This window comes from Bombyx mandarina, chromosome 24, assembly GCF_030267445.1.
Source record: "Bombyx mandarina strain Sakado chromosome 24, ASM3026744v2".
In the NCBI taxonomy this organism is placed as follows: domain Eukaryota; kingdom Metazoa; phylum Arthropoda; class Insecta; order Lepidoptera; family Bombycidae; genus Bombyx; species Bombyx mandarina.
In genome coordinates, this window is record NC_143230.1 from 5,515,283 (window position 1) to 5,539,287 (window position 24,005).

The following is a 24,005-nucleotide window of genomic DNA, read 5'->3' on the forward strand; positions in this document are numbered from 1 at the left end:
TCTCATCGTGGCCACCAGAAACTACATAGCCGATCCTGCGAACCAAATGGTAAACAGTCGACATCGCCCAAAACACGTCATTTCGGATCCTCCCGATCCATTACCGGTGCTTTTAGGTACCCCAAGCACCGCTCATCGTCCTCGCCGAACCCGTCGCCGCGTCGCTTGCAAAGAAAGGCTCGGCGAGTAAATTAATTAATCCACAGACACCGCTCACTGAGTTTTTCGCCGGATTTTAGCAGTGGGTCGCGTTTCCGATCCGCTGGTAGACTCTGCGAAGCACGGCTCTTGCTAGGGTTCGGGTTAGCAATATCGTCAGGTTTGAGACCCGTGAGCTCACCTACTAGTTAAGATTACGCTGATATGGTCTCTCTAGGCCATCAGTTTAGGAAAGAAAAAAAAAGAAAAAAATGATACGACGCGAATGTACCTTTAATACTGATGTTAAAGCATCTTGTGTGCCCGCACGGATGCGTATGACCATTCTGCCTATTTCTATATGACAATAATGCCGTCTGATTTGAAGGATGTAGCCGTTGTATCTCTATCATATATATGCTCTATCTATCTACTATTACTAGTACTATTGTATTCGATATAGTACTCATAGAACTAACGTCTCAAGGTGAGTGATGGCATTTACGTTGTTGATATCTGTGGTTTTCGGTAACCACCTCCTGTACTAGCAAAAAAAAAAAAACTCTCCTTCAAACATATTGTATTAATAGCAAAGTTTTTAAACATTTTTTTATCGTTAGTATATTTTTATATATGTACACGAACATAAAACAGCATTACCGTACAAAGGCTTGTAACTCGAGCACGCAATGCGAACGTTGCTCTACAAATGTTTAGTCAACAACTATTATTTCGCAAGAATAAACCAAAACACAGACGATGTAAATTATTATAGTAGGTACGTATCGGTCCCTTTGCGGTCAATGTAAACCATTTTGTATTTTGCGTAAAATAGTAAGTATGGGTATAATTAAATTATTATTAAAATATATATATATATTTATTCTGTTTATTGAGTCTGTATTTTTACTGAGACAAGCCTATTCAGGCAAAGGATGTAAATTATTATAGTACTTATCGGTCCCTTTGCGGCCAAAGTAAATCATTTTGTGTCGAAGAAAATTACGTTTATGTATCTGCCATCTATATTTTAGAAACCGGCAACACAGACGCATTTTATGCAACGGTGCATTAACTTTTTTTTTGGGGTTCAAAGTTTGTTGGCAAAGTTCTCAAAGAATTAATTTGGTCACTCTTTTTTTCTAACTTTAATAGGGTTAACAATACCCAATTAAATCGATTTTCGACATCTCTTTTAGTATATAGTTAAATTAGCTGAACTGACTGAATACGTTATTTTTTATTTATTTACACACATTACACATTTGCATAACTTTTTTTTAAGTTATTATGATATAAATTAAGTATATTCATTTGTCGGTCACGAAATTTGAAACCTTTAGGTGGCATTTGGGACAGAAAAGTTTGCTTATTATAGTTTCTTCAATGTAAACAATACATGAGCTTGTAAAATCATTTTTCAAATGCCTAATGAATGTTTTGGCTTCCACTGTTCGTATCAAACTATAATTTTGATGATGATTTTTTTAAAGTCTTTCATTAACTTGATGTATGAACATTTGTCTGCTGTTGTAAAAATAGTTTTAATCATAGATAATACACATAAATTAGTGTTTTAATAATGTTTACGAATCGCGAAAAGCGAGAATCATTCTGGTTCTGAATCATACTTGATAGTTTTTTTTTTTTCGTTGGTATCACTATTAAAACCAAAGATATAAATTGTGTTTTTTGTATAAATAAGATTAAGGGAAGCTTTTCATTAATGCCACAAACCAGTTCCATTGTTGCTCACTTTTTTATCACAAACGCATGCCACAGATAACAAGAACATTATCTCGAGTACATACACACTTATTTCAAAGTAAATAATCATAGTTACAGGTACTCTCAACTAATGAGTTATTACGGATGGAAATTTACAAGAAAAAACTTATAAGGTACTGGGCTCTTGGATTTCTATTTTGCGTAAAATAGTAAGTATGGGTATAATTAAATTATTAGTAAAATGGTATTTTTTAATTTACTCTGCTATTCCGTTTATTGTATTTTTACTCAGACAAAGGTTTTTCAAAATTTCACTTTAATTGGTAGTGAGAAAGATACAATCTCCGTATTCATTTCAGTTTCAAATCACACCTATAAAATGTTGTAGTCAAGTCTATTTTTTTGACAATTAATTCACGCTATCCGTACAACGATGTATTTCGTAATTTTAAAGTTAATAAATATTATGTTTAAAATTCCTAATAAATAAAATTAATTATTTATTATTAAAAATTAATCAAAGCCACGAATTTATGTATGTCTATTTTCATGCAATGCGATATGTTCAAAAATCAGCACTAGTTACATTGAATATTAAAACACTGACTTAATCCTAGATAAAGGCATATCTTAATAAAACACTAATACTAACTTTATGTTTAGTGTGCCTACCTATATTTTTAACTTACATTTCCTACTACATACTACCTAATACTGAGCATAATAGCTCATAAAAAGGTCATCACAAACTAGAAAAAGAAAATTACCCCGGTAAGTCACTGAGTAGTGGTGTAATTAAAACTGATAAGATTTCAATAGGATTTAAAACTGGAACAAGTATCAGTAAATATATTTAAATTTTAATGTTTTAGTTATCAGAAGATATAAAAAAACTCGCAACCAAATCAATAAAATAAATACGAACCAAAAAAATCCTCCCAGGTCATAGAATGGTCTGAATCACCGTTACCAATATCCATCTTCGTGCACTCAATACAGACAACATAACATCGATTAAGATATCTTAGAATTTATTACTTATAAAAAAACCCAAGAAAAACAAAACACAGATTAGTTTTATTTATCACAAAACACATCTCATTTTGTTTATTTGTTGACAAGCGTAAACATCGCGAGCTGCGGCCGGAGCGAGGGACGCGGCCTCACGGTCAGCTGTGAATTAGCGAGTGAATGAAACGCCAGTAGGTAGGCACGGTAATGTAACTGTTGGCAGTATAACTAACTAACTATATACATTCAAACACAGCGCGGTCATTGTGTACACAGGGGCCCATTGCACTGGCTGAACCTACATGAGTAAGCTAAGTAGTATATTCTCGATTCGAGGCAGTAGGTACACGTTAATTTTGTGCGACGCTATGGCGCCACACCATATTGAGTGTAGTAAATTCTAAAACGTATGCAGTAGGAAAACATAGTGTCAATTTTGTTAATGTTTTGTGGTAGCATCGTACCGTACCGTAAATTTAAATTTCGAATACATAAGAATGTATAGTTTACAAGTTTAGATACAAATATCAAAAATGTACATATATATAATTTCTGAAAAAAAATTGTGTCAATTAAACGTGCGGTTTTAATTCAACAAAATGATACAGAAAAATAGAAATATATAATAGAAATAGCATATTTCTGTCGTTAATTCTTTAGTCCTTAGTTCCAATATTTGCTTTGCTAGAAGCGAATAATTCTTAGTACTTGGCAGTAGCTTTCTTTTGGTATCTCCATCTCTTCAATTAATCCAGATTTTCCCGCTGATTGTGATGCTAATGCAGAACAACCACTCTGAAAGCTATTCAAGTAAGAAGAGCGAGCGCCTTAATGCGTGGAAACCGTTTCATTAATCATGCGTTTTTGAATTAACGTCATAATACGAACCAGCTTAACGCCATTGGTATTTAAATATTAAGTGTATTATTAATAGTACTTATTATCTATGATTGATATATTATTAGTATGTGTAAATGTTACCTTGCTCAACTAATGATATATCAACACGTCCTTACGGATCCATCAGATCCAATAACCTTTGCATTAGACGCCTTCAGCTCTAACACTAGGAGCAGGCTTAGGGACCCCGGTAACCGTACTCGTCGAACTCGACAAAGAGTTCGCCGTGCAACCTAACCCATGAATCAGCTCGCCGAGTTTCTCGCCGGGTCTTCTCAGCGGGTCGCGATTCCGATCCGGTAGTAGATTCATTCGCGAAGCAGCTGCTCTTGAGCTGTTAGGTCTCCTTCGGAGGCGCTCGGGTAGCTGTTAGCAAATCCCACCCCTCCTGGCTGAGCCTTTGCTCGCCCACCTGTCCTGGTGAAACTGGAAAGGCCTCCGGGCCACCAGTAATTCTTCAATCATAAAAAAAAAAAAAAAAAAAAAAAATATATATATCGTAGGATATGACATCTATTGTGGACATTAACACAACTTCGAATAAATCCCGAAGGTAAACTGCTAGCGAATTTCAAGATGTTATCAATTATTTGTTCAAAATTATTTAACGCTCAGGAACAAGAAATCCGGAATAATTTTCGAAAAAAATAAAATAAAATTTAGTGGTTTAGACGTTCGACTATTAAGTAAAATCGACTACAATCAACATTTGATAGAGCTGACCGAAAATTTTATAAATAAATTAAGCTCATTATATCGAAAAGGAAATATTGTAAATTAAACATATCTAATGTTGAAAGTAATTATTTTAATGTTCCCAGTGCTGGTAAATCCTCCTTTTGACAGCCGACTTTACTTTAAAGAGTGAATAAAGTGGCATTAAAATTGTAATTCTAAATTTTATTTTGTATTCCCTAATTATATTTCCTAAATTAGTACATCGTCTTTGTTATTATAGTGGATACTACCAAGAAAGTGAGTATTTTTTAAAGTACAACAGAACTGAGATTGCTAAAAAGTCGAGATCTAAACGGCCATTCGTGAAATGATAAAAAAACACTAACAACATGGCTGACGATCAATCAGTTGTTATTTCTGCTGAAATGATAATGTAAATTTAACGGAGTACGTCAAGTTTACATGACTAAGAATTTAGTAATGAATGAAAATTTCCTGAAAGTGATTCATTAATAACAAATAAAGTAACTAACGGGACATTACGGACTGAATTCATAAACATTCAGGTAAGATAGAAAATCAATAATAATAATACTGTTTAAATCACATTAAATGTTACTTATGAACTTAACTCAATAAATACTGATGTATGATTGCTGCATATTATTAGATTCGTAAATTGTCTTTACGTGTTATGTTTTGTAGAATCTTCCGTGATACGGTTGGTAAAAGTTTGGAAGGCAAATATTCAAAAGTTATTGTCTGTTAGAATGCCGCGGCGGGCACCAGATATTGTTCAGTTCCCTTTACACCCGAAGAAGAAAGTTAAGACTTTAGAGGATGAAACCTCCAGTCTGGACGTGAGTTTCTGTGACGACGAGGCATTACCGCCGGGTATTGTATTCACAGACATTCAGCTCAAGAAATGGCGGATCGGGAAGCCCATTGGTGAGTGTTTCGAATTTACAGAATAGGAGTAACCAACTCCAAAGCATAGTAAGATCAGATAGATACCATAGATAAACAATATTTGTTTTGCTGACCCTATAAACAATAAAATAAAACCATGTCGTAAAACATAAAAATACTTAAAAAACTTGAGCTACTTTTCTATACTGTTATACAAAATTTTTAATCTAATTAACTACATAATAGTGATATGGTAGGTAAGTATTGTAAGACCACACTTACAAATACCTCTCTGGTTCGAAAGGTTGAATAGTTGAATTGAGATATCAACCTCATGTATTCACAATATATGTATATGTAGAGTTGGTATACAGTATCCTGATAATGTCTAAAATCCTAATAGGTTCTTTCACCTATAAATCTAAGAAAAGTATATTCAAAAATATAATATTTTGCATAAAACTTTACTGGGTTATTTATCATCCGTGTATTAAAGAAAGGTAGCTAGCTATGTTATATAAAGTTCATCAACATTTTAAGGGCAGAATACAACAGGTGGATGATTTATTGAGTACAACAAACAATTGGATTTTAAAATGATTAAGGTTGGATTTCAATATGAAATTTGCAAAAAATTTAAACACCAAAATAAATAAGATGACCTATTGACCACAACGGAGAACCCCAGTGCCTTACGTGGCAGTCAAAAGGCTAAACAAAATTTTCAAACAAAATTGGTGATATCTGAAAAAAGTATAGTAGTGGGATGGACAAAATTATTGCTTGTTGCTTTCTGAATTGAATAAATAATAGTTTAAAAAAACTAACAAAATATGCTTATATTGAAAATCCAACAAAAAAATTGAAAAAATTTTTTTAATAAATTTCATTTAAAAATAGTGTAAGAAAAAATGATTTAAAAAAGCGTGGGTTGCTTTTCAGGATATTATCAAAATAACCTTTCTACTCATATCTATTCATAAAATATTTATAACTACTGATACCATGCACCCCACCCTTTTTTTACAATTAAATAATTTTTTCTTACACTATTTTTAATTCAAATTTATGAAAATTTATTTTAAATTTTTTAGCTGGACTTTTAATAAATGCGTATTTTGTTAGTTTTTTTAAACTATTATTTATTTTTCATTTTTTGGTTGAATTTCAATTTTTTCTATTTTTTTTATATATTGTATTATCATCGGTCCTTAATAAGTATACAAGATTTCGAGTTAGTCCGACGTTTTCAAGGTTTCAAAATCATGTTAAAAGTTACAAACATACATATGTTTGAAGCTAATAAAAGCGTATTAAAATATATAGGCAATGTAGCTGTAAAATACATTATTGTTTTAATTTCTCACATTTAGTTGTGCAATTTCTAGCTACGTGTAACACAATATGTCCTAATATTTTGATAATATATTAGGAAAATGATAATTTGATGTCTTGTAATTCCAATTAGTGAATATGTAACATAATAAGCTAACATTTTATTGTGTTACATGCGTGGGCTCCACCATCTCACTGATCTCTGATGTGAAGTATTTCTACATTACGAAAAAAGAAAATGAAAGCACAATAAAAAAAAATACTGACACGATTGTATTGGAATTTTGAAGGGCCATGAGTACCCGCAAATTGATTCTGATGTAGAACAATCATGTATTTGAGTTTGAAGCCCAGGATATTCCTTTCAAATTAAGGCTTAATCAACATGTATTAATAACTACACATCCACTATTTGGGCTAGGTTTAAGGGCCTTGATCACTACTAAACACCTAGTGTAATTTTGATTGTATTAATGTTACACATAAATATAATAATCTTTATTAGATAGTAAACTCTACTTAAACAGAGTTACATAATATTTTTTTTAGTGCCTAAAAAAATATTATGTATATATAGCCGTCTGGTGTAGTGGTAAGTGACATGGTCACTACACAAGGTGGTCGCGGGTTCGAATCCCGCCAAGGGAAGATATTTCTATGATAAATATAAATGTCTTTTCCAGAGTTATGGATGTCTATTAAATATATGTATGTGTATAATAAAAATCTTACATTTATATCCGTTATCTGGTACCTGTAACACAAGTTCTTTACGAACTTATCGCGGGACCAGTTAACGTGGCGTGATTGTTAGTAAATATTTATTATTTATTATTATTATTATTATTATTATATTAAGATTTAATGAATACTGTATGTTCCAGTTATATCATATCGGCAAATAAAAGGGAAAATTGCCCCACAATAATTATAATTCCGTCTAACGTATATTCCGTATAACAACTATTCATTTTGTTTCCACACATCTTTCTAAAACACACCACACACAAGAAAGTTAACGACACTGCTTGTATTCTAAACTGGTTTTGTAACTTGACTATCCGCTTCAACTAATTATACGCAACTTTTTAATGGGTATATTTACCTTTTGTTTATTACACAAATATGTAATAGACAACAGTTTAAAGTCAGTGCATAATAATGTGTACATATTATTATGTAAAGTTTTTATCTTTCAAATTTTACATTTGTGATTAATTTGCACAATACTTAGTCTCAAATACATGTCTTGCAAATTAATGTCTTTTTTTTTTTCTTTATTGTGCATGTAGGTAAGATCATAATCATCATATGATAGAATCTTCTTGCCCAGATTTTTTGTAATAAACATTGTGATGAGACTATTCACTAGTTCTGATAGAAATACACTCCGATGCTCAGTTTGTCTATAATTCACAATTATGTTTTACCGATAAATAACATTATTTTTCTGTTCAAACTAAAATGAGCCGAACTGTAACAACTATTCATGAGCACTCATCGTACAGTTGAGTAGTGCTGGTGTTTAGAATTAAGAGTAGTTACAACCAAGATCAGATAAAAAAGAAGTAAATAGACTGACTGTCGAGTAATTAGTATTAGTGGTAGCTAGAGGAGGTGTATATAAAGCCTTTTCAAAGCATTGCTAATAAAATCGTTTCAATAATAGTCTAATAAAGTATTTCCACTTAAAAATTCATCTCTACTTAGCTCCATTTAGATCTAAATCTTGATACTTTATAATGACTGCTCTGTAATTTACACTCCAACTCAATTAATATATCTCTTCACAGGTAGAGGAAGTTTTGGTAGGATTTACTTAGCATCAGATGACGTAGACAACGAGGTGACCAAATTCAATGCAAGATATGTGGTTAAAATTGAACCACACACCAATGGTCCCTTGTTTGTTGAAATACATTGCCTTATTAGAACTGCCCAAGCTGCTAAAGGTAAGTTTTAGTGTATAATTATGTCTAGGAGCTACATTTAATTTATGTATAAAGAATTTAAATAGTAACAGAAATATTAACAATAATGGCGGATTTCTTTAAAAAAATTTTTCCGTCAGAACCACGAGTGAAGAGTTAATAATTAGAATTGATGAATTTATAACATAAATGTATATAATTTTCAGTTTTGATAAAAAAAGTAAAAAATTCAAATTTTTTTCTCCAATGAATCTTGATGAACAATATCAAAATGTATATAAGAGTATTGAGATATTTGAATTTTTTTTTATTCGTCATCTCAAAGTAATTAATGTGCAAATTGTGTGATATGCAGCAAAAAAGTTAATCAGGGTAATTTATTCAACAGTTAAATCATGGAGATTAGAAAAAAAGCAAAAACGTCTCGGCATGCCGGTGTACATTGCTAGCGGATCGTTCACAGACGAGAACAGCGGTGTGAAATATAGATTCCTAGTCTTACCTCGCTACGACGTTGACCTACACAAGATCATAAGCAGGACACGCGTTCTCGACTTGAAAAACGTCCTCATACTGGCCATACAAATACTAGACGTTCTAGAGTACCTTCATCATCAAGGGTACACTCATTCTGATATAAAAAGCTCCAATCTAATGTTAGGTTTTGACGGCACGAGAATCGGTAAAATACCGGTATTGAAATCGACCCCCTCTTACCAGAAGGAAACGAAGGAAGTGGCGGTTCTCTCCGGGAAGCACAGACGGGCTAAGCCGGGAAAATCTAGGAATTCGAATTATTATGACGATGAGGACTTTAAAATCAGCTACAGGAGTCCTAATCAGTCGGACGAGGAGAGCGACAGAAAGCTGACTACAGTGAAGAATAAACTTCGGAAGATACTCTCGGATAGAGATAGTAGGACCCTCCACAGGCACCACGCGTTCAATCTCCGTCAGCTGTCGAGCTATGTCAACTACGAGGACATGAACAGTTCGGTTTGTTCGGATCAGTCGTACCAGAAGCTGATAGATGACTTCGGTAACAAAAACTTGATACGCACCACAAAGGAGTTTCGTGAAACTAAAAAGAATAATAATGCTAGATTGAAAGCAGGCAGTAACTGTAATGAAGCCGACGAAATATACCAAGAAGCTGTTTTGTCACAATCGAACGGCCTTATTTATCTGTTGGATTTTGGTTTGGCCTCGAAGTTCTTGGACTCTGACGGAAAGCACAAAGACTTTGGAATGGACGCTAGAAAAGCCCATGACGGTACTTTGGAGTACAGCTCTAGAGACTCCCATATCGGAGCTCATTCCAGGAGGTCTGATCTCGAAACGCTTGGATACAATTTACTCGACTGGTTAACCGGGACTTTACCTTGGAAAACGTCTGAAGTTCTGGCTGAACCGGATCTAGTTCATGCCTTGAAAAAGAATTTCATGGGCGACATAAAGTTGCTGCTCAAAACTTGCTTCAAAACTGAATTCTACCCTCAGTTCATGGAGAAATATTTAGAATACGTTACCAGTTTAGATTTCCCCGAGAAGCCGGATTATGATTACTGTAGAAGTTTATTCAGGAGTGAACTGCTGAAAAATGGATGCTCAGAAAAAGAGAGTCTCAATTTTATAGAACTCTCAATGTCGCCTATGAACAGAAAGCTCAGTTACACCAAAAAGTTTGGACGGAAAAACACGCCACCCAACTTTCTGGCACGGAATGGCATAAAAAAACCGCACGAGCGCGAGAACGTTTGGTCGTTCGAAAATGACTTGAAATTAGAACTTTTAAGGCAAACTTTGAACTCGTCGCGTGACGGCGTACGGAAGCCGTGTGCGTCTAGGAACTTTTTCGTCTCGGACGCGGACTTAGTGGCCCGACTCAGGAAATCGCTGATGCCCCACGACATATTCGGGAAGAAGTTATCACCGAAAAATTTGAGATCGAAAAAGAAGATAGTACAGAAACGCAAAGGCCGACACAGGAACAGTATTGGCAAGTTTGGAAACTTCATGGGATCCGCCAGGCAATTCTCTTGGGCCGAAGTACTAGCAGGTAACCCCGAAGACATAATAAGAGCAAAAGAGAGAACAGTAGCCGAAGAATTCGACGATGACAGCACATGCAAATATAGGATTAGAAAACTTTCAGAAGTGTCAGAGAACAGCGATTCGTCACAGTCGCCTCTGATGCAAAAAGATTACCTACAAAACAAGAACCCTACTTACGCCATGAAAGAAGTTCTGGCCGCGTTCAGGAAGAAGGCACTCGGCAAAGATAAAAGTACAAAAGAACACGATCATACGACTCATTTAGACGGATACACGCCGGCCATGGTCAAAATATACAGAATGAAAGAAAGGAGAGAAGCGAAAGAGAAAATCGAAGTATTAAAACAGCAGAATGGTTTTAAGAGAGAGACTGAAATTGAACCTAGATGTACAAGATCAACTAGATCCAAACAGAAGCCGGAATTAGTTCTGACGACACGATGCACCCGACAAAAGGCTAGCAGCACAGATGAGAAAGAAGTAGAATTAGAATGTAAGAGTAATGAACAATCGAAACTTAAGAAAAGAGTTGCAGGTAAGAAGATTAAAAAAGAAGTGAAGATCACTGAAGGTGTCAAGCCAGCTAATAAATCGAGTAAGTGTACATACCGTAACTTAGCAGTTAGCGAAGGTTTACTTGATACCGTTCAAAATACTATTGCAGTTAACGGGCAAGCAATGGAAGTCGTTGTGGCCTAGAACAGTGGTGCTCAAACTTTTTTCGACTACGACCACTTCGGTAGAGAGAAAATCTGGCAACTCCCTAGGAGTGGTGTATTTAGAGAAGCTAAATGAACCGAAGAGTAAAAAAAAATTGCTACCTCCAATAACCTTCTCGCGGCCCCTCTAGTTTGAATATTGTAGGCAGGGAGCAAATTTTCTAAGGAAATATATACTTAACTCATGTTCGCAAATGACTTCAACGATGTAGGAATAAAAATCAAACCCACAAAAATCTTTATTTGGTGTAATTACTGTTAGCAGGACGTTGTGTGAGTGCACACGAGTAGGTATCATCACGCTGCCTATTTTAACTACGAAGCAATCATTTTCAGTTCTAGATTGAGCACCCTTCAATACTATTACACAATATAATTAAGACTTCGACGACGCGTCTGAAGGCGCTTCGGATTGTGATGTCTGTGGGCAGCAGTAAAACCAGTGGTCCAAACTAAAATTAGCCCACTGAGTTTCTCGCCGGATCTTCTCAGTGGGTCACGTTTCCGTTCCGGTGACGGATTCTGCGAAGCACTGCTCTTGCTAGCGCTAGTGCTAGCAACACCTTCGGCTTGAGCTCACCTACACGCTAGGGTAACGCTGATATAGCCTCTCAAGGCATCAACATAGGTAGGAAAAAAAATGAATCCACTAACATTTATTAATAAATGCTATTTTCCTTTATTTCTAGAATCATCAAGAAGATCCAGTACGTATTCCATTCCTAATAGAAGGAGATTGCGAAGTAGTAAACGCGTGAAATAAATAAAAGAATACAATAAATCTTTCGTTGGGAATTAACCAATAAGAACTATTGACAACTTAAAAAAAAACTTGTCAAAAAATATACATTTTATCAATACATTTGTATTAAACTTGTGTGTTTAAAAATATCGTACCTTCAGTATTGAATGTAGCGTTGTTTTCATAAATATGCCTTTACCCTTATATACAAATTATTATAAAAAAAAAGGAAAAAACGTGTCTATGAAACCTCTACTAAGTCCATTTGCATTTTGATTTGGTAGTAGGACAAAAAATCCACAAATTTGAGGTAAAGGAATCTTCGCTCTGTTCGTGATGGTCCTTCGACCTTGCTTAATATCCTCTTAATTAAATAATTAATAACTACGGATGCACTGATTTGTCCGTACTATGCTACGTTGCCAAAGCATTTGGCTGTATTTGTTTTTCGTGATGTCATCACCAATCGAGCAAAACCATTTTAAAGTTGCACTTGTCCGAAGTATCCAAATTTGAAAACAAAAATATCTAGATGGAGCGTGAAACTGACCCCCGAAATACAACAACGATGGCTGTATCGGATACGCTGTAGGCAAGTTAGAGTATGAGCAAAATACTGCCGTGTTATCATTCACACAAATTCGGTTTCTAACTGTAAAAACTTTTTCGACTTCCTTGTCTATGAAGGAGATTCTTAAAAACTTTTAAAGGTCAATGTCCGGCCATTCTGGCCGTTAGAAACTTATCAAAATTGCATGGTTGTAACGTGTCGGAATGTTTTGTTTAATTTCTGATTAAAAAATATTGACGAAAAAGAGAGAATGTAGTTTCAAAAATAAAGCGATGCGATTTGTTCCTGCTGTGTTTTCGTATACTCTATTTCGCTGTGTCCTTCAAATCTAGTATCTAGGTTTGTTCCATTAACAACAAAATCACATATAGGTAATTTAGCAAGGCTTCGCAAAAGTTACTTTTTGTAATAAACATTTTATTTTGGAACTTTGTACCTATGTATTTCGAAAGTGAAGCTAATGTGAATCCACCGTTTAATGATTTTACACTAATTAATGGATCTATGATTTCTGTAATCCAACTTCGTATTTCGTAGGAAAATATATGTATGTGGTGTGGTGTGGTACCTACATAATTTTTACTAATATAAAAAATGCAAGTATAACATCGAAATATTGATATGTGTAAATGCAATTATACTGCATATTAAAGTATATATAGTGCATTTTTTCGCCATTTCAATTCAGTACAATAAACATTTAATGGAATTTCTTTGCATTTTATTATGCAATTAAATTATTATTTTCCGTTGTATGTCAATTGATTTTGTAAGTTTACAATGAATAAAGAAAATTGTGTAAATTTTAGCGTTTCAGTCGATGCGTCACTATAATAATCGGTTTCGTCGATACGGAATATTTACATAGACTATTTACACAGATGCTTAGTGCATCGCTATTTAGAAATGCATCATCATTCATGACGGATCATTTATTTTATGTAATACCTTGCAAAGGTCGTCACTATCGTTGTAGCTAATGAGTATCATAAACATTTGTATTGTGTAAAAATGGGCAGCGCAAATAATGGCACCGATATTTTTTTATTTGCAATTATAGGATCGGAATTTTCGGCGACTTGTGATCAAGCTTTTTTTTTATTGCCCTTGTAAGCAGACGAGCATACGGCCCACCTAATGGTGAGTGGTTACCGTCGCCCATGGACTTACATACTCATACTCTCCACAAGCCTCGTTTGAAGAAGGATGTGTCATAGCCCTCGGGAAACACCGTGGAGAGGAGCTCATTCCAAATCCGGATGGTACGTGGCAAAAAATATCTCTGGAAACGCACTGTGGATGAACGCAGTGGCTCCAGGTAGTGCGGATGAACTCTACTCCGATGGCGGGCGGCGCGATGGTAAAAACCAGATGATGGTATCATCTCAAACAATTCCTCAAAGCACTCCCCATGGAACCTATGGTACAAAATACAGTCGAACCCTCCGCAGACCCAGAGGTTCCAAACGATCCGTGAGAATGGGATTATCGACAATCCGAACGGCCCTTTTCTGTATGGAGTTAAATGGAAGAAGCTTGTATTTGGGAGCCCCGGCCCAGAGATGGGAGCAATACTCCACGCGAGGCCGGACTTGTGTGTTATAAAGCAAAAGACCTTGCCCAGGCGTGAAGCACCGCTTTGCTCTGTTTAGGACTCCCAGCATTTTGGACGCCAACTTTGCTTTGCCTTCCAAATGTCTCCGAAATTGAACATCACTCGAAATGTCGACTCCAAGTATCCCGATACTCTCGGAAGGGAATGAAAATATTATTAATTCAAAGCACAAGTGCTAGAATATTATGAGACCATTTCGTTATAGAACGTAATACTGTTGAATGCTGATGCCTTTGCATGATTCTGAATTCCAAAACTAACTAATCTTTTTTCCTGTATATTGAAGTCATGACTTTATTCTACTTCATAGGGTAACATATCTTCTGTTACCTCCTAAACGTAATATTAAATTCAAAATAAAAAAAAATCACTATCTTCTGACCAGGAATTTATTCAATTTTATGATGTCTTCAGGGTCAATATACTAGTTCATTTCCACAATCTGTAGAAGCTGTGGTTTTACTAGTAACCTCCCCTTTTTAGGCGAGAAGTAGCTAATAGCTACATAGTATGTTTTCGAGTATAAAAGGTAAAAAAAATATCATGTTCCACTACAAGCGCATTTTCCTTAGAATATTTTCACGCAGTTATGCAATTTGCTTCCAAAAGCGACTAAGCGTTTTTTGTTTGTTTTAAAAAATGTTTTATAAGATTTCAAATGATTAACAAACTATGAACAAAAAGAATGTAACTATAAAAAATGCACTTGGAGATAACTTTGCAAAAAATGTGACAAGCCAAATTGAATCAAGTCTACAGATGTCTGAACACTCATTGGATACATTGTTTGGGTGTCTCGTGTCTGCAAAGCGTTTTCTTCATTATGTTCATTTTGTTTTAACGGTTCTCCAATTTGACAGAAAATCCAGCAAGAAGTGTCGCGATGTCTTGATTATCGATATAATCGACTTAAATATTTATGCTCGTTGTCTATGATTGACCGAAAACCAGTTTGGCAGGCTACAAAGTCTTTATCGGTTGGCCGTATGGCATGTAAACGAGGTTTTATCATAGATAATAGATAAAGTGTTATGAATGGACGTCAATAATGTTTGAATAAATTCAAAATAACATTTATTTTACACCTATTTAATTAAATCAGACTTGTCCACTACAGTGTTGGTGACATGTTAAGTCAAAAGTAATTAAATTTGTTCAAAAAAAAAGATTCCAATAAAGTAACATCTAACAGTAACCTAAAAAATATTATTTGTTATATAAATTTTAACAAGTTTGAATGAAAAATGGACGGTGAAACGAAACTAAGCATTCACGTCGGCTCCAGGAAGAGCGAGGTAACATAAACACGTACGTAACAGTGTAATTAAATACAAAAAAACAACGAGACTCATTTCAATAATTGTTTCAGCTAGCACTTGTACAAACAAATTTCGTTATCGATAGCTTAAAAAGAAATTACCCGGAAAAGGAATTTAAAATTGGTAAGTTAAATAATTCATTACTTGAAGTCCACAAATCGTCTTCTCGCATTAAAACTATACAATCTCAAAACTTACTAATTTTACAGGAGAGTGCTGTAAAGTTGTTAACATGTGATATTTTTAATATTAATCATCTTTGCAACATTTCATAATTTATATTTAATATGTTTTAATTTTGTTAGTAGTAGTCAAAACATAGGTTAACTAAAAAGAAAAACTAAAACTTAACTACGCTCTTTTGACAGTACTTATGAGTGAAAAATACTGGTAATATCAAATAATTCCGCATACTAACTCAATTTCGAATATTTTTGGAAATTGTACACTTTTAATGTGAAAAGATGAAATATTTACGAAGTAAATACCATTTTTGTTGCTGTTTTATTGTTAGATGATCTTGTTACTCAAGTAGTATTAAGAGGCTATTAGAATTCATGCATAATCAAACCTAAATGCCACCATCAACCTTAAGATATGAGGTTGAATAAAATACTATTGAGTTCAACATCACATAGTAACTTAACATTTAAGACACCAAAGTCATATGGGGGTTTCCTTCAGAAGACCTAAGAATAGGCGTATACATCAAAAGTATCCAGACAAATTAACATAAATGTGACTTAAATGTAATTTAAAAAAATTAAAACATTCCATGTCCCAAACCTCTCACACAACTAATATACTAAATTAACAAGATAAATAATTATATAATAAAAAAACCACATTAGTAGTAATTAATTCTGATTAAATACCATTGTCTTGTAACTTTGTGGTCAAGACTAAGTAATTGTAGTTCCTTGAATAATCATAAAGATTTTATGCCTTAAATTAATTAATCCAAAAAATCATTCAGCTGCCCTTCTCCCAGTTACCTGGGGTCGGCACAACATGTTTTCTCCTTCCATACTCCTCTATCATATACAATTTCTTCGCTCACTCCCCTCTTACACATATCGTCTTTCACGCAATCTAAGCATTCCTTTTTAGGTCTACCTTTTCCTCTATAGCCTTCCACATTCATAGATAACACTCTGTTATCAACCTCATTGTCATTTCATCTCATAACATGTCCATACCATCCCAATCCTACACTTCTCGCTTCTCAAAAATTCATCCAAAAAATACTATTTAAATTTTCAGTGACCATGACAACACTTGGCGACAGGGTGCTAGATCAGCCACTACCAAAAATAGGAGAAAAGTCACTTTTCACAAAAGACTTAGAAGATGCACTGATGAGTAAAAATGTAGATTTTGTTGTGCATTCGCTGAAAGACTTGCCGACGACACTGCCGGACGGATTAGTAATTGGTGCTGTCTTTGAAAGGTACATCACATCAAGTAACTTATATTTTTTTAATATGTGACAAGTGTAGGTCCACTGTTGACTTAATGTTAACCAGTTATAAGAGCCCTTAACACACCACAAGAATGCAACCGTATGCCATTCCCACTACACTAGTCTCAGTTTAATTTTTTTCTCTAGAAGGTATTGCTTCTGTAGTAGAAATCTAGACAATAGTACTGACCTGACCATCGCAAAAACTTACCGTCATGGCTGACAAATAAATTTAAAGAACTATGTTTCTTAAATAGAAATAACAGTTTTGCAGTAGAAATTTTGATTAACGGCACAAAATATATTTTGTTATCTAATCTACAGGCGCTTTCAAAGCGTGGCAACTTTACCGCTGATTTTTAATATAGTTTCATGTCTATCAAAGATAAAGAAAAACTCAAAATTTAAATAAATAAATAATAAATAAATAAATATTTACTAACAATCACGCCACGTTAACTGGTCCCGTGATAAGTTCGTAAAGAACTTGTGTTATAGGTACCAGATAACCGAAATAAATGTAAGATTTTTATTATACACGTACATAATAATATATTTAATATACATCCATAACCCTGGAAAATACATTTATATTTATCATACAAATATCTTCCCTTGGCGGGATTCTAACCCGCGACCCCCTTGTGTAGTGACCATGTCACTTACCACTACACCAGACGGCCGTTGACATGTTCTTTTGCAAATGTACATCACAATAAAATTTCAAAATATTAAATCGTTACATATAATAAAAATCAACTGCCATCTAACATTCATCATTGGCATTGCCAAAAAACTTTCTCAGTGTAGTTGAATGTAATATTATAATATAATCAATTCATTTCAGATTTTTTTTATCGAAATGTATAAAATTATATTTCGCATGATACTGTGTACTTTAGCCATTATTATTAAAGTATTTGTATAATATATAATAGTTTGTAGTCCTAATATGATAATTTTTTTATTCAACAGATTTTGTTTTTTAATTTCAGAGAAGACCCTCGTGATGCTTTGGTACTGAAGGAAAAGTTTAAGGAGTACTCATTGTCCACCTTACCTTCAGGATCAGTAATAGGTAAGCATGACACAAGGGAATCGAATTAATTAGAATCGGTACACAATATGCAAACAATATAATACAAACTGCATATACATAAAAAACAGTTCACAAACAATGCGCTAAGCATTTGAATCTTCTTTAGAGATAACTGTTTTCATTCCCCTCTGTATTTCCCTCTGTATTTTGTACCGTATGTTCCATGGGGAGTGCTCTGAGGAATTGTTCGAGATGATACCAGCATCTCGTTTTTACCATCGCACCGCCCGCCACCGGAGTAGAGTTCATCCATACTACCTGGAGCCACTGCGGTCATCCACAGTGCGTTTCCAGAGATCTTTTTTGCCACGTACCATCCGGCTATGGAATGAGCTCCCCTCCACGGTGTTTCCCGAGCGCTATGACATGTCCTTCTTCAAACGAGGCTTATGGAGAGTATTAAGCGGTAGGCAGCGGCTTGGCTCTGCCCCTGGCATTGCTGAAGTCCATGGGCGACGGTAACCACTCACCATCAGGTGGGCCGTATGCCCGTCTGCCTACAAAGGCAATAAAAAAAAAAAAAAAAAAATCATGTCTTCCCTTGGAAACAATTTATTTCTGTTTTATCAGGAACATCATCACTGAGACGAACGGCTCAGCTAAACGGAAACTATCCCCAGTTGAAGGTGGTGGATGTGAGAGGCAATCTTAATACCAGGTTGAGGAAATTGGATGACGAAGATGGAAAATATTCAGCCCTTATACTGGCTAGTGCTGGGTTGAGTAGAATGGGATGGGGCAACAGAATGTCAAAGGTAAATTAATATATTAATTCAATTACGGTACCTAAATATCCTGTGCTAAGACATGTTTGATAAAAGTAACCATTTAAAAATTGACTAGGAAATATATACATTGGTTACATATAGATTTATATACTTATATATAAAAATAAACTTATTATATCGTCTTATTTTCTTAAAAGTATTGTTAAACTTTTTATTTACTCAGGCTCATAAACTCTGCATGTTTGTTCTGAGTACAGAACTCTATTACGGCATTTTGTACCTCACCAACTACATTAAAACTTATATAATAAATATATAAACCTGTATTTTGAACACAAAACCGAGAATAACTAACCCTAAGGCCGTGAAGCATTGCAAAAAAGTATAGTGACAAAAGTGGTTAAAACAAGAAATAAAAAATGTAAAACATGCTAAAGTTTTATGTTAAGAATACTTCAACCACACAATGAATATTCATCCAAAAATGTATGCTAAATTAATATATTGTATAGTTATTTGTATAGGTGTTATATTGAATTGGTTCGTACACATAAAAAATGTTCTTTAGGCCAACCTGATTACAAATTTACAAATTTTGTACTCATTTAATTTTCCTCCATAATATTTATACGTTCATCGTGGAATAGTTCTTGAAGTTGTTAAGCATGTACTTCCAACTTAAACACTGAGTATATGGCATCTATACTAATATTATAAAGCTGAAGAGTTTCAGAGAGAGAGAGAGAGAGAGAGAGAGTATTCTTTCTGTATTGTACACCAAAAAACAAATAAACAGTGCGATACATGAAATACAAAAAAGTACAATTAGCTGTCTTATCGCTAAGAGCGATCTCTTCCAGACAACCATCAGGTGGACAAGAATCATTTGGAAACGAACTACGCGCGGTGTGCCAATCGAGTGAAATACATATACATATATGTACACATACATACATATATACATATATCCGTAAATATACATAAAATTAATACACAGTGTATTATAATATAATAATAATAATTAATCTAATCTAAGCTAATCTCAGGAACTACTGGTCCGATTTGAAAAATTCTTTCAGTGTTAAATAGCCCATTTATTGAGGCTATAGGCTAATCATCATGCTAACATCATGCTAAGACCAATACAAGCAGAGCACCAATAAACAATGTTTCAAAATCGGGGTTTTTTTCCCTTTTAAGAGTTTCCGCTGCGTGCGCTGCGGAAGCTCATATGTCTGTATGTTAAGGTTGGCTCACCATAACGTTTTTTATGCTAACCAAATTTGTTCTAAAATAAAGCATTGCTTGTGATCTATTCCACGCGGACAAAAGCTACTATCTAATAAATAAGACCTATTGAGGTTCGCGGGGATCCGCTGGATGCAGACAGCGCAGGACCGGTCTTTGTGGCGAGGTTTGGGGAGGTCCATATCCTGCAGTGGACGTCTATGGGCTGATAAGAAGATAAACAAATGCTTTCATACTTCAGGTACTGCCGTGCTCGGAGATGTTATATGCGGTGGGTCAGGGCGCGTTGGCGGTGGAATGTCGCGCTGACAATGAAGAAGTCCTGGCGATGTTGGCTCCGTTCAACCACCCTGAAACTTACTGCAGGGTCTTGGCTGAGAGGAGTTTCCTAAAAACTTTAGGTGAGATAATTCAACAAGATGTTACTCTATTGAGAACGGTTCTTTATACTTGTATTTTTTTTATTGTTTAGATGGGTGGACGAGTTCACAGCCCACCTAGTGTTAAGTGGTTACTGGAGCCCATAAACATCTATGACGTAAATACGCCACCCACCTTGAGATATAAGTTCTAAGGTCTCAGTATAGTTACAACGGCTGCCCCACCCTTCAAACCGAAACGCATTACTGCTTCACGGCAGGGCAGGGTGGTGGTACCTACCCGTGCGGACTCACAAGAGGTCCTACCACTAGTGATTACGCAAATTATAATTTTGCGGGTTTGATTTTTATTACACGATGCTATTCCTTCACCGTAGAAGTCAATCGTGACCATTTGTTATGTACGTATTTCATTAGAAAGATTGGTACCCGCCTGCGGGATTCGAACACCGGTGCATCGCTACATACGAATGCACCGGACGTCATATCCTTTAGGCCACGACGACTTCAAACGTCACGATGTCTTCATCGCTTAATAGCAGTAATAGGCAGATAGGCGATGCCTATTGACGCTCATACATACCCGAAGTACCTCTACAAGTTGCTGTTTCGTTAGGTGGTGGATGCAGCGCTCCGGTAGGTATATCAACAAAACTAAAACAAAACGATAATGTATACAAGCTGACTTTGACCGGAGCCGTCTGGAGTCTAGACGGTTCGACCAAACTCGAGGAAACGTTGGACCAAACGTTTGGGCAAATACGTAAAACCGTTAAACACAAACTCAGTCCGACGGAAGAAGCGAGCAGCAAAAAAATTAAAACCGACAAAACAGTTGAAGCCGACAATGAAATCGCCGTACTTAATCGACGGATTAGCGAGAAGACTGGTGATTTGGGCTGCGAAGATTTGGCGCCAAATGTCGCCGACAGACGCTGCTTCTGCGGTTTGACGGCCAACGTCAATATGCCAATTGACGTTGTCATTAAATGTGATAATTTAGGTAGGGACTTGGCGAATTCGTTAATCGATAAAGGTGCTTTAGAGGTGATGAAGATATCACAAGACATAATCAGAAGTTCGATTGGTAAAAAATCATGATGAAAGATTTTTGGGCCGTAGTGATGTAACGTTCGCTACTGTATGTAGTCGAGACTTTGTTAATAATCGATTATGATTTCCTAGGAATTCGTACTATCTGGTATTAGGGCATGTCCTCACTGACCTTAGAAATATAAATAAACGTAAACTTTTTTTTCCATAAAATATACTACAGTATTTATTTTCTTCATGTAAATGGTGTATTTTCGGCTCTGGTATCAAATACGTGATAAGAATGGTGACGTCACACTGGAGTGACCTTAGTATCATTGGATAAATTAGACACATTTAACCAATTGACGTAAGAAGGCGTCCAGAACAGACGTATGTTTTACAGAAAATATTTTACAAAATTATGATAATTATATAACAATAAACTAGACGACGAGTCGGTAAACACTCGCTGTGTAAGTCTGCGTATAATTTTAAATACAATGTAAAATTCGAATAATTCTATTTTTGTTCTCGAATAATCGAATTCTTCTATTTTTTCGTGGCGATGGCATTCGATAAAGACTGAGGCTGTAATCGGTATAACTGATGTTGATATTATCTCCCAGCTGCTAAATTGCTTACCGAACCCTATCACTTAAGGCATTAATTTGGAAGTATGGAGGGTAGAGGTAAGGAGAACCATCTCATATGGGAGAAGCTTGAAAAGTGTCCCACTTTCAGCACTAAATAACAGTTAAAAAATACAATTGTGTGCAATTCACACGTGGTAGAAGTGAAACCTTCCAAAATTAAAATGCAATTATCCTAAACGTCTTAAAATTTTGTCATTACTAAATAATTGTAAGGTAGCGCCCTCTGTGAATTGATATTTTAATTTCACGTATAATCCTAAATTAAAATTCACTACAAGAGCTTTCATACACACGTTAGTATTAAAAAAATCTCACAGATGGCGCTGTATTAAATAGTATGTATATTTCTGTCTCATTCTTTTGTATTTGTGTCTCCTTCCTGTCGTTTTTTCCGTTGCATCCGGTTTGAAATCACAACGATTCTAAAAAAGTTTTCACTTCAAAAAATCCTACAGATCTTGTAGTGCTTACAGTTCTTTCGTCCTTTTTTATTTCTCTATCTTATTCTAATAACTTAGAGCGCATTTTTTAAAATTTACCCGGTTGCTACTGTAGCGCCACCCTTGTTCAGCAGATTTTAACGGACACTTTTTACGCAGAGACGGTTCTCCTTACCTCTACCTTCCATAGGCGGAAGTCTGAATAGTATTGGGATGCGACAGTAAGGTACGCCGACGACTGACGCTCCGTCGTCCCATAGGGCGGCTCTGTCTGCATTAGTGCTGCTTTCATAACCCTAGTAGGGTAGGCATAGGGATCGAACACTCCGGTGGGGGGAAAGCAACAGAAGTATTATATTTTTCGATTAATTAAACTGGGGTTTTACGAGTGTCGGCAAACAATATCGTTTGCTCTTTCGTGAAGCTAATGCTAATGTGAAAGGAATGGAGATAAATTAGACTGAATATATAAGCTTGTTATTACAATTGTCCGAAGCTTCATGCAGTGCTTTGGCTGTTGTTATTCGAGAAAACTTAATCGGCCCTTACGACGGAACATTATAAGCTCATGTGAGTACACTCTTAATCTAATCAATCTAATCTGCTTATTTTTTGCGCGAATCAATCGTCCGTTCCGATTTCAAGGGTAGGACGAACACTACTAATACAATAGAGAGTTCAATCGCTGCGCTGTAACTTTTTTTTCTTTCAAATGGTAGAATGTACTCGCAACCCACCTGGGGTAATATGTTTACCGGGGGCCATAGGCATCATCCCGAGGTCTAAGTCTGAATTGTAACAGCCATCGTACTTTCTAAACCAGAATGTACGTCTGCTTTGTTGTTAGGTAATAAATAGAACGATGGTACAGAAGGGGCCTTATGACCCTACCAGAAGCCCTATGACATACCAGTCGCCAATAAAAAAATTGTTTGACCATACATATTACGTAATAAATCTGTTGAGTACTTATGACATGACCAAATTATTTTATAATGAGAGTGCTTATTTTAGTTCTAAAAGCTATTATTTAAAAATTCTAATAGCTGTTATTTGTTGTCGTATTATGTTGTTAGTTATTTTATTTTGATCAGGTTATTGAAATCGAGAGGTGTTTGATAATATATAATTAAAAACATGGTGCCTTGTGTTTGTTGTATTCTATTTATAATAAATCTATGGGAAGTTGGAGTTATTCTTTTATTATTTATTTATTATTATTCCTATACGGTCCGTATTCTATGCACATTATTCAAGGGCGGAATACCAACGCAATGATTGTTCGAGGTAATGATCTTCCAGAGATTTT

General features: G+C 35.2%; 3 protein-coding genes across 5 annotated transcripts in view; 2 read left to right on the forward strand and 1 right to left on the reverse strand.

Annotated features, from left to right (window-relative positions):
• The window catches only part of GEFmeso (Guanine nucleotide exchange factor in mesoderm), a 141,107-nt gene extending 137,997 nt beyond the window's left edge, over positions 1-3,110 (reverse strand). The window contains exon 1 of the mRNA XM_028179418.2: positions 2,792-3,110. Within this exon, the coding sequence (XP_028035219.2) occupies positions 2,792-2,846 (55 nt within the window). The 5' untranslated portion in view covers positions 2,847-3,110. The remainder of the gene's footprint in view (positions 1-2,791) is intronic.
• A 1,698-nt stretch (positions 3,111-4,808) lies between these two features.
• On the forward strand, positions 4,809-13,520 carry LOC114246692 (uncharacterized). Of its 2 annotated transcripts, none has more exons than XM_089738219.1 (5): positions 4,809-5,021; positions 5,225-5,403; positions 8,493-8,651; positions 9,019-11,280; positions 12,094-13,520. In XM_089738219.1, the coding sequence occupies exons 2-5, from the start codon at positions 5,226-5,228 to the stop codon at positions 12,165-12,167; spliced, it is 2,673 nt and encodes an 890-aa protein (XP_089594345.1). In that variant the 5' UTR covers positions 4,809-5,021; position 5,225; the 3' UTR covers positions 12,168-13,520. The 2 variants fall into 2 exon arrangements, with proteins under 2 accessions (XP_089594345.1, XP_028035163.2); XM_028179362.2 differs by having other exon boundaries at positions 4,835-5,021; positions 5,161-5,403.
• Positions 13,521-15,331: 1,811 nt separating this feature from the next.
• On the forward strand, positions 15,332-23,887 carry l(3)02640 (porphobilinogen deaminase-like protein l(3)02640). 2 transcript variants are annotated; one of them, XM_028179396.2, is made up of 7 exons: positions 15,332-15,627; positions 15,702-15,774; positions 16,915-17,101; positions 18,109-18,191; positions 18,783-18,967; positions 20,430-20,589; positions 21,185-23,887. In XM_028179396.2, exons 1-7 carry the CDS (start codon positions 15,577-15,579, stop codon positions 21,667-21,669), a joined length of 1,224 nt encoding a protein of 407 aa, XP_028035197.2. In that variant the 5' UTR covers positions 15,332-15,576; the 3' UTR covers positions 21,670-23,887. The 2 variants fall into 2 exon arrangements, with proteins under 2 accessions (XP_028035197.2, XP_028035200.2); XM_028179399.2 differs by having other exon boundaries at positions 15,337-15,627; positions 15,706-15,774.
• The last annotated feature ends 118 nt before the right edge of the window (positions 23,888-24,005 follow it).

Coding starts and splice junctions, on each gene's coding strand:
- LOC114246692 (XM_089738219.1), top strand. CDS start 5,226: ATGCCGCGGCGGGCACCAGATATTGTTCAGTTCCCTTTACACCCGAAG. Junction 5,404..8,492: donor GCGGATCGGGAAGCCCATTG/GTGAGTGTTTCG, acceptor ATCTCTTCACAG/GTAGAGGAAGTTTTGGTAGG. Junction 8,652..9,018: donor AACTGCCCAAGCTGCTAAAG/GTAAGTTTTAGT, acceptor TTTATTCAACAG/TTAAATCATGGAGATTAGAA.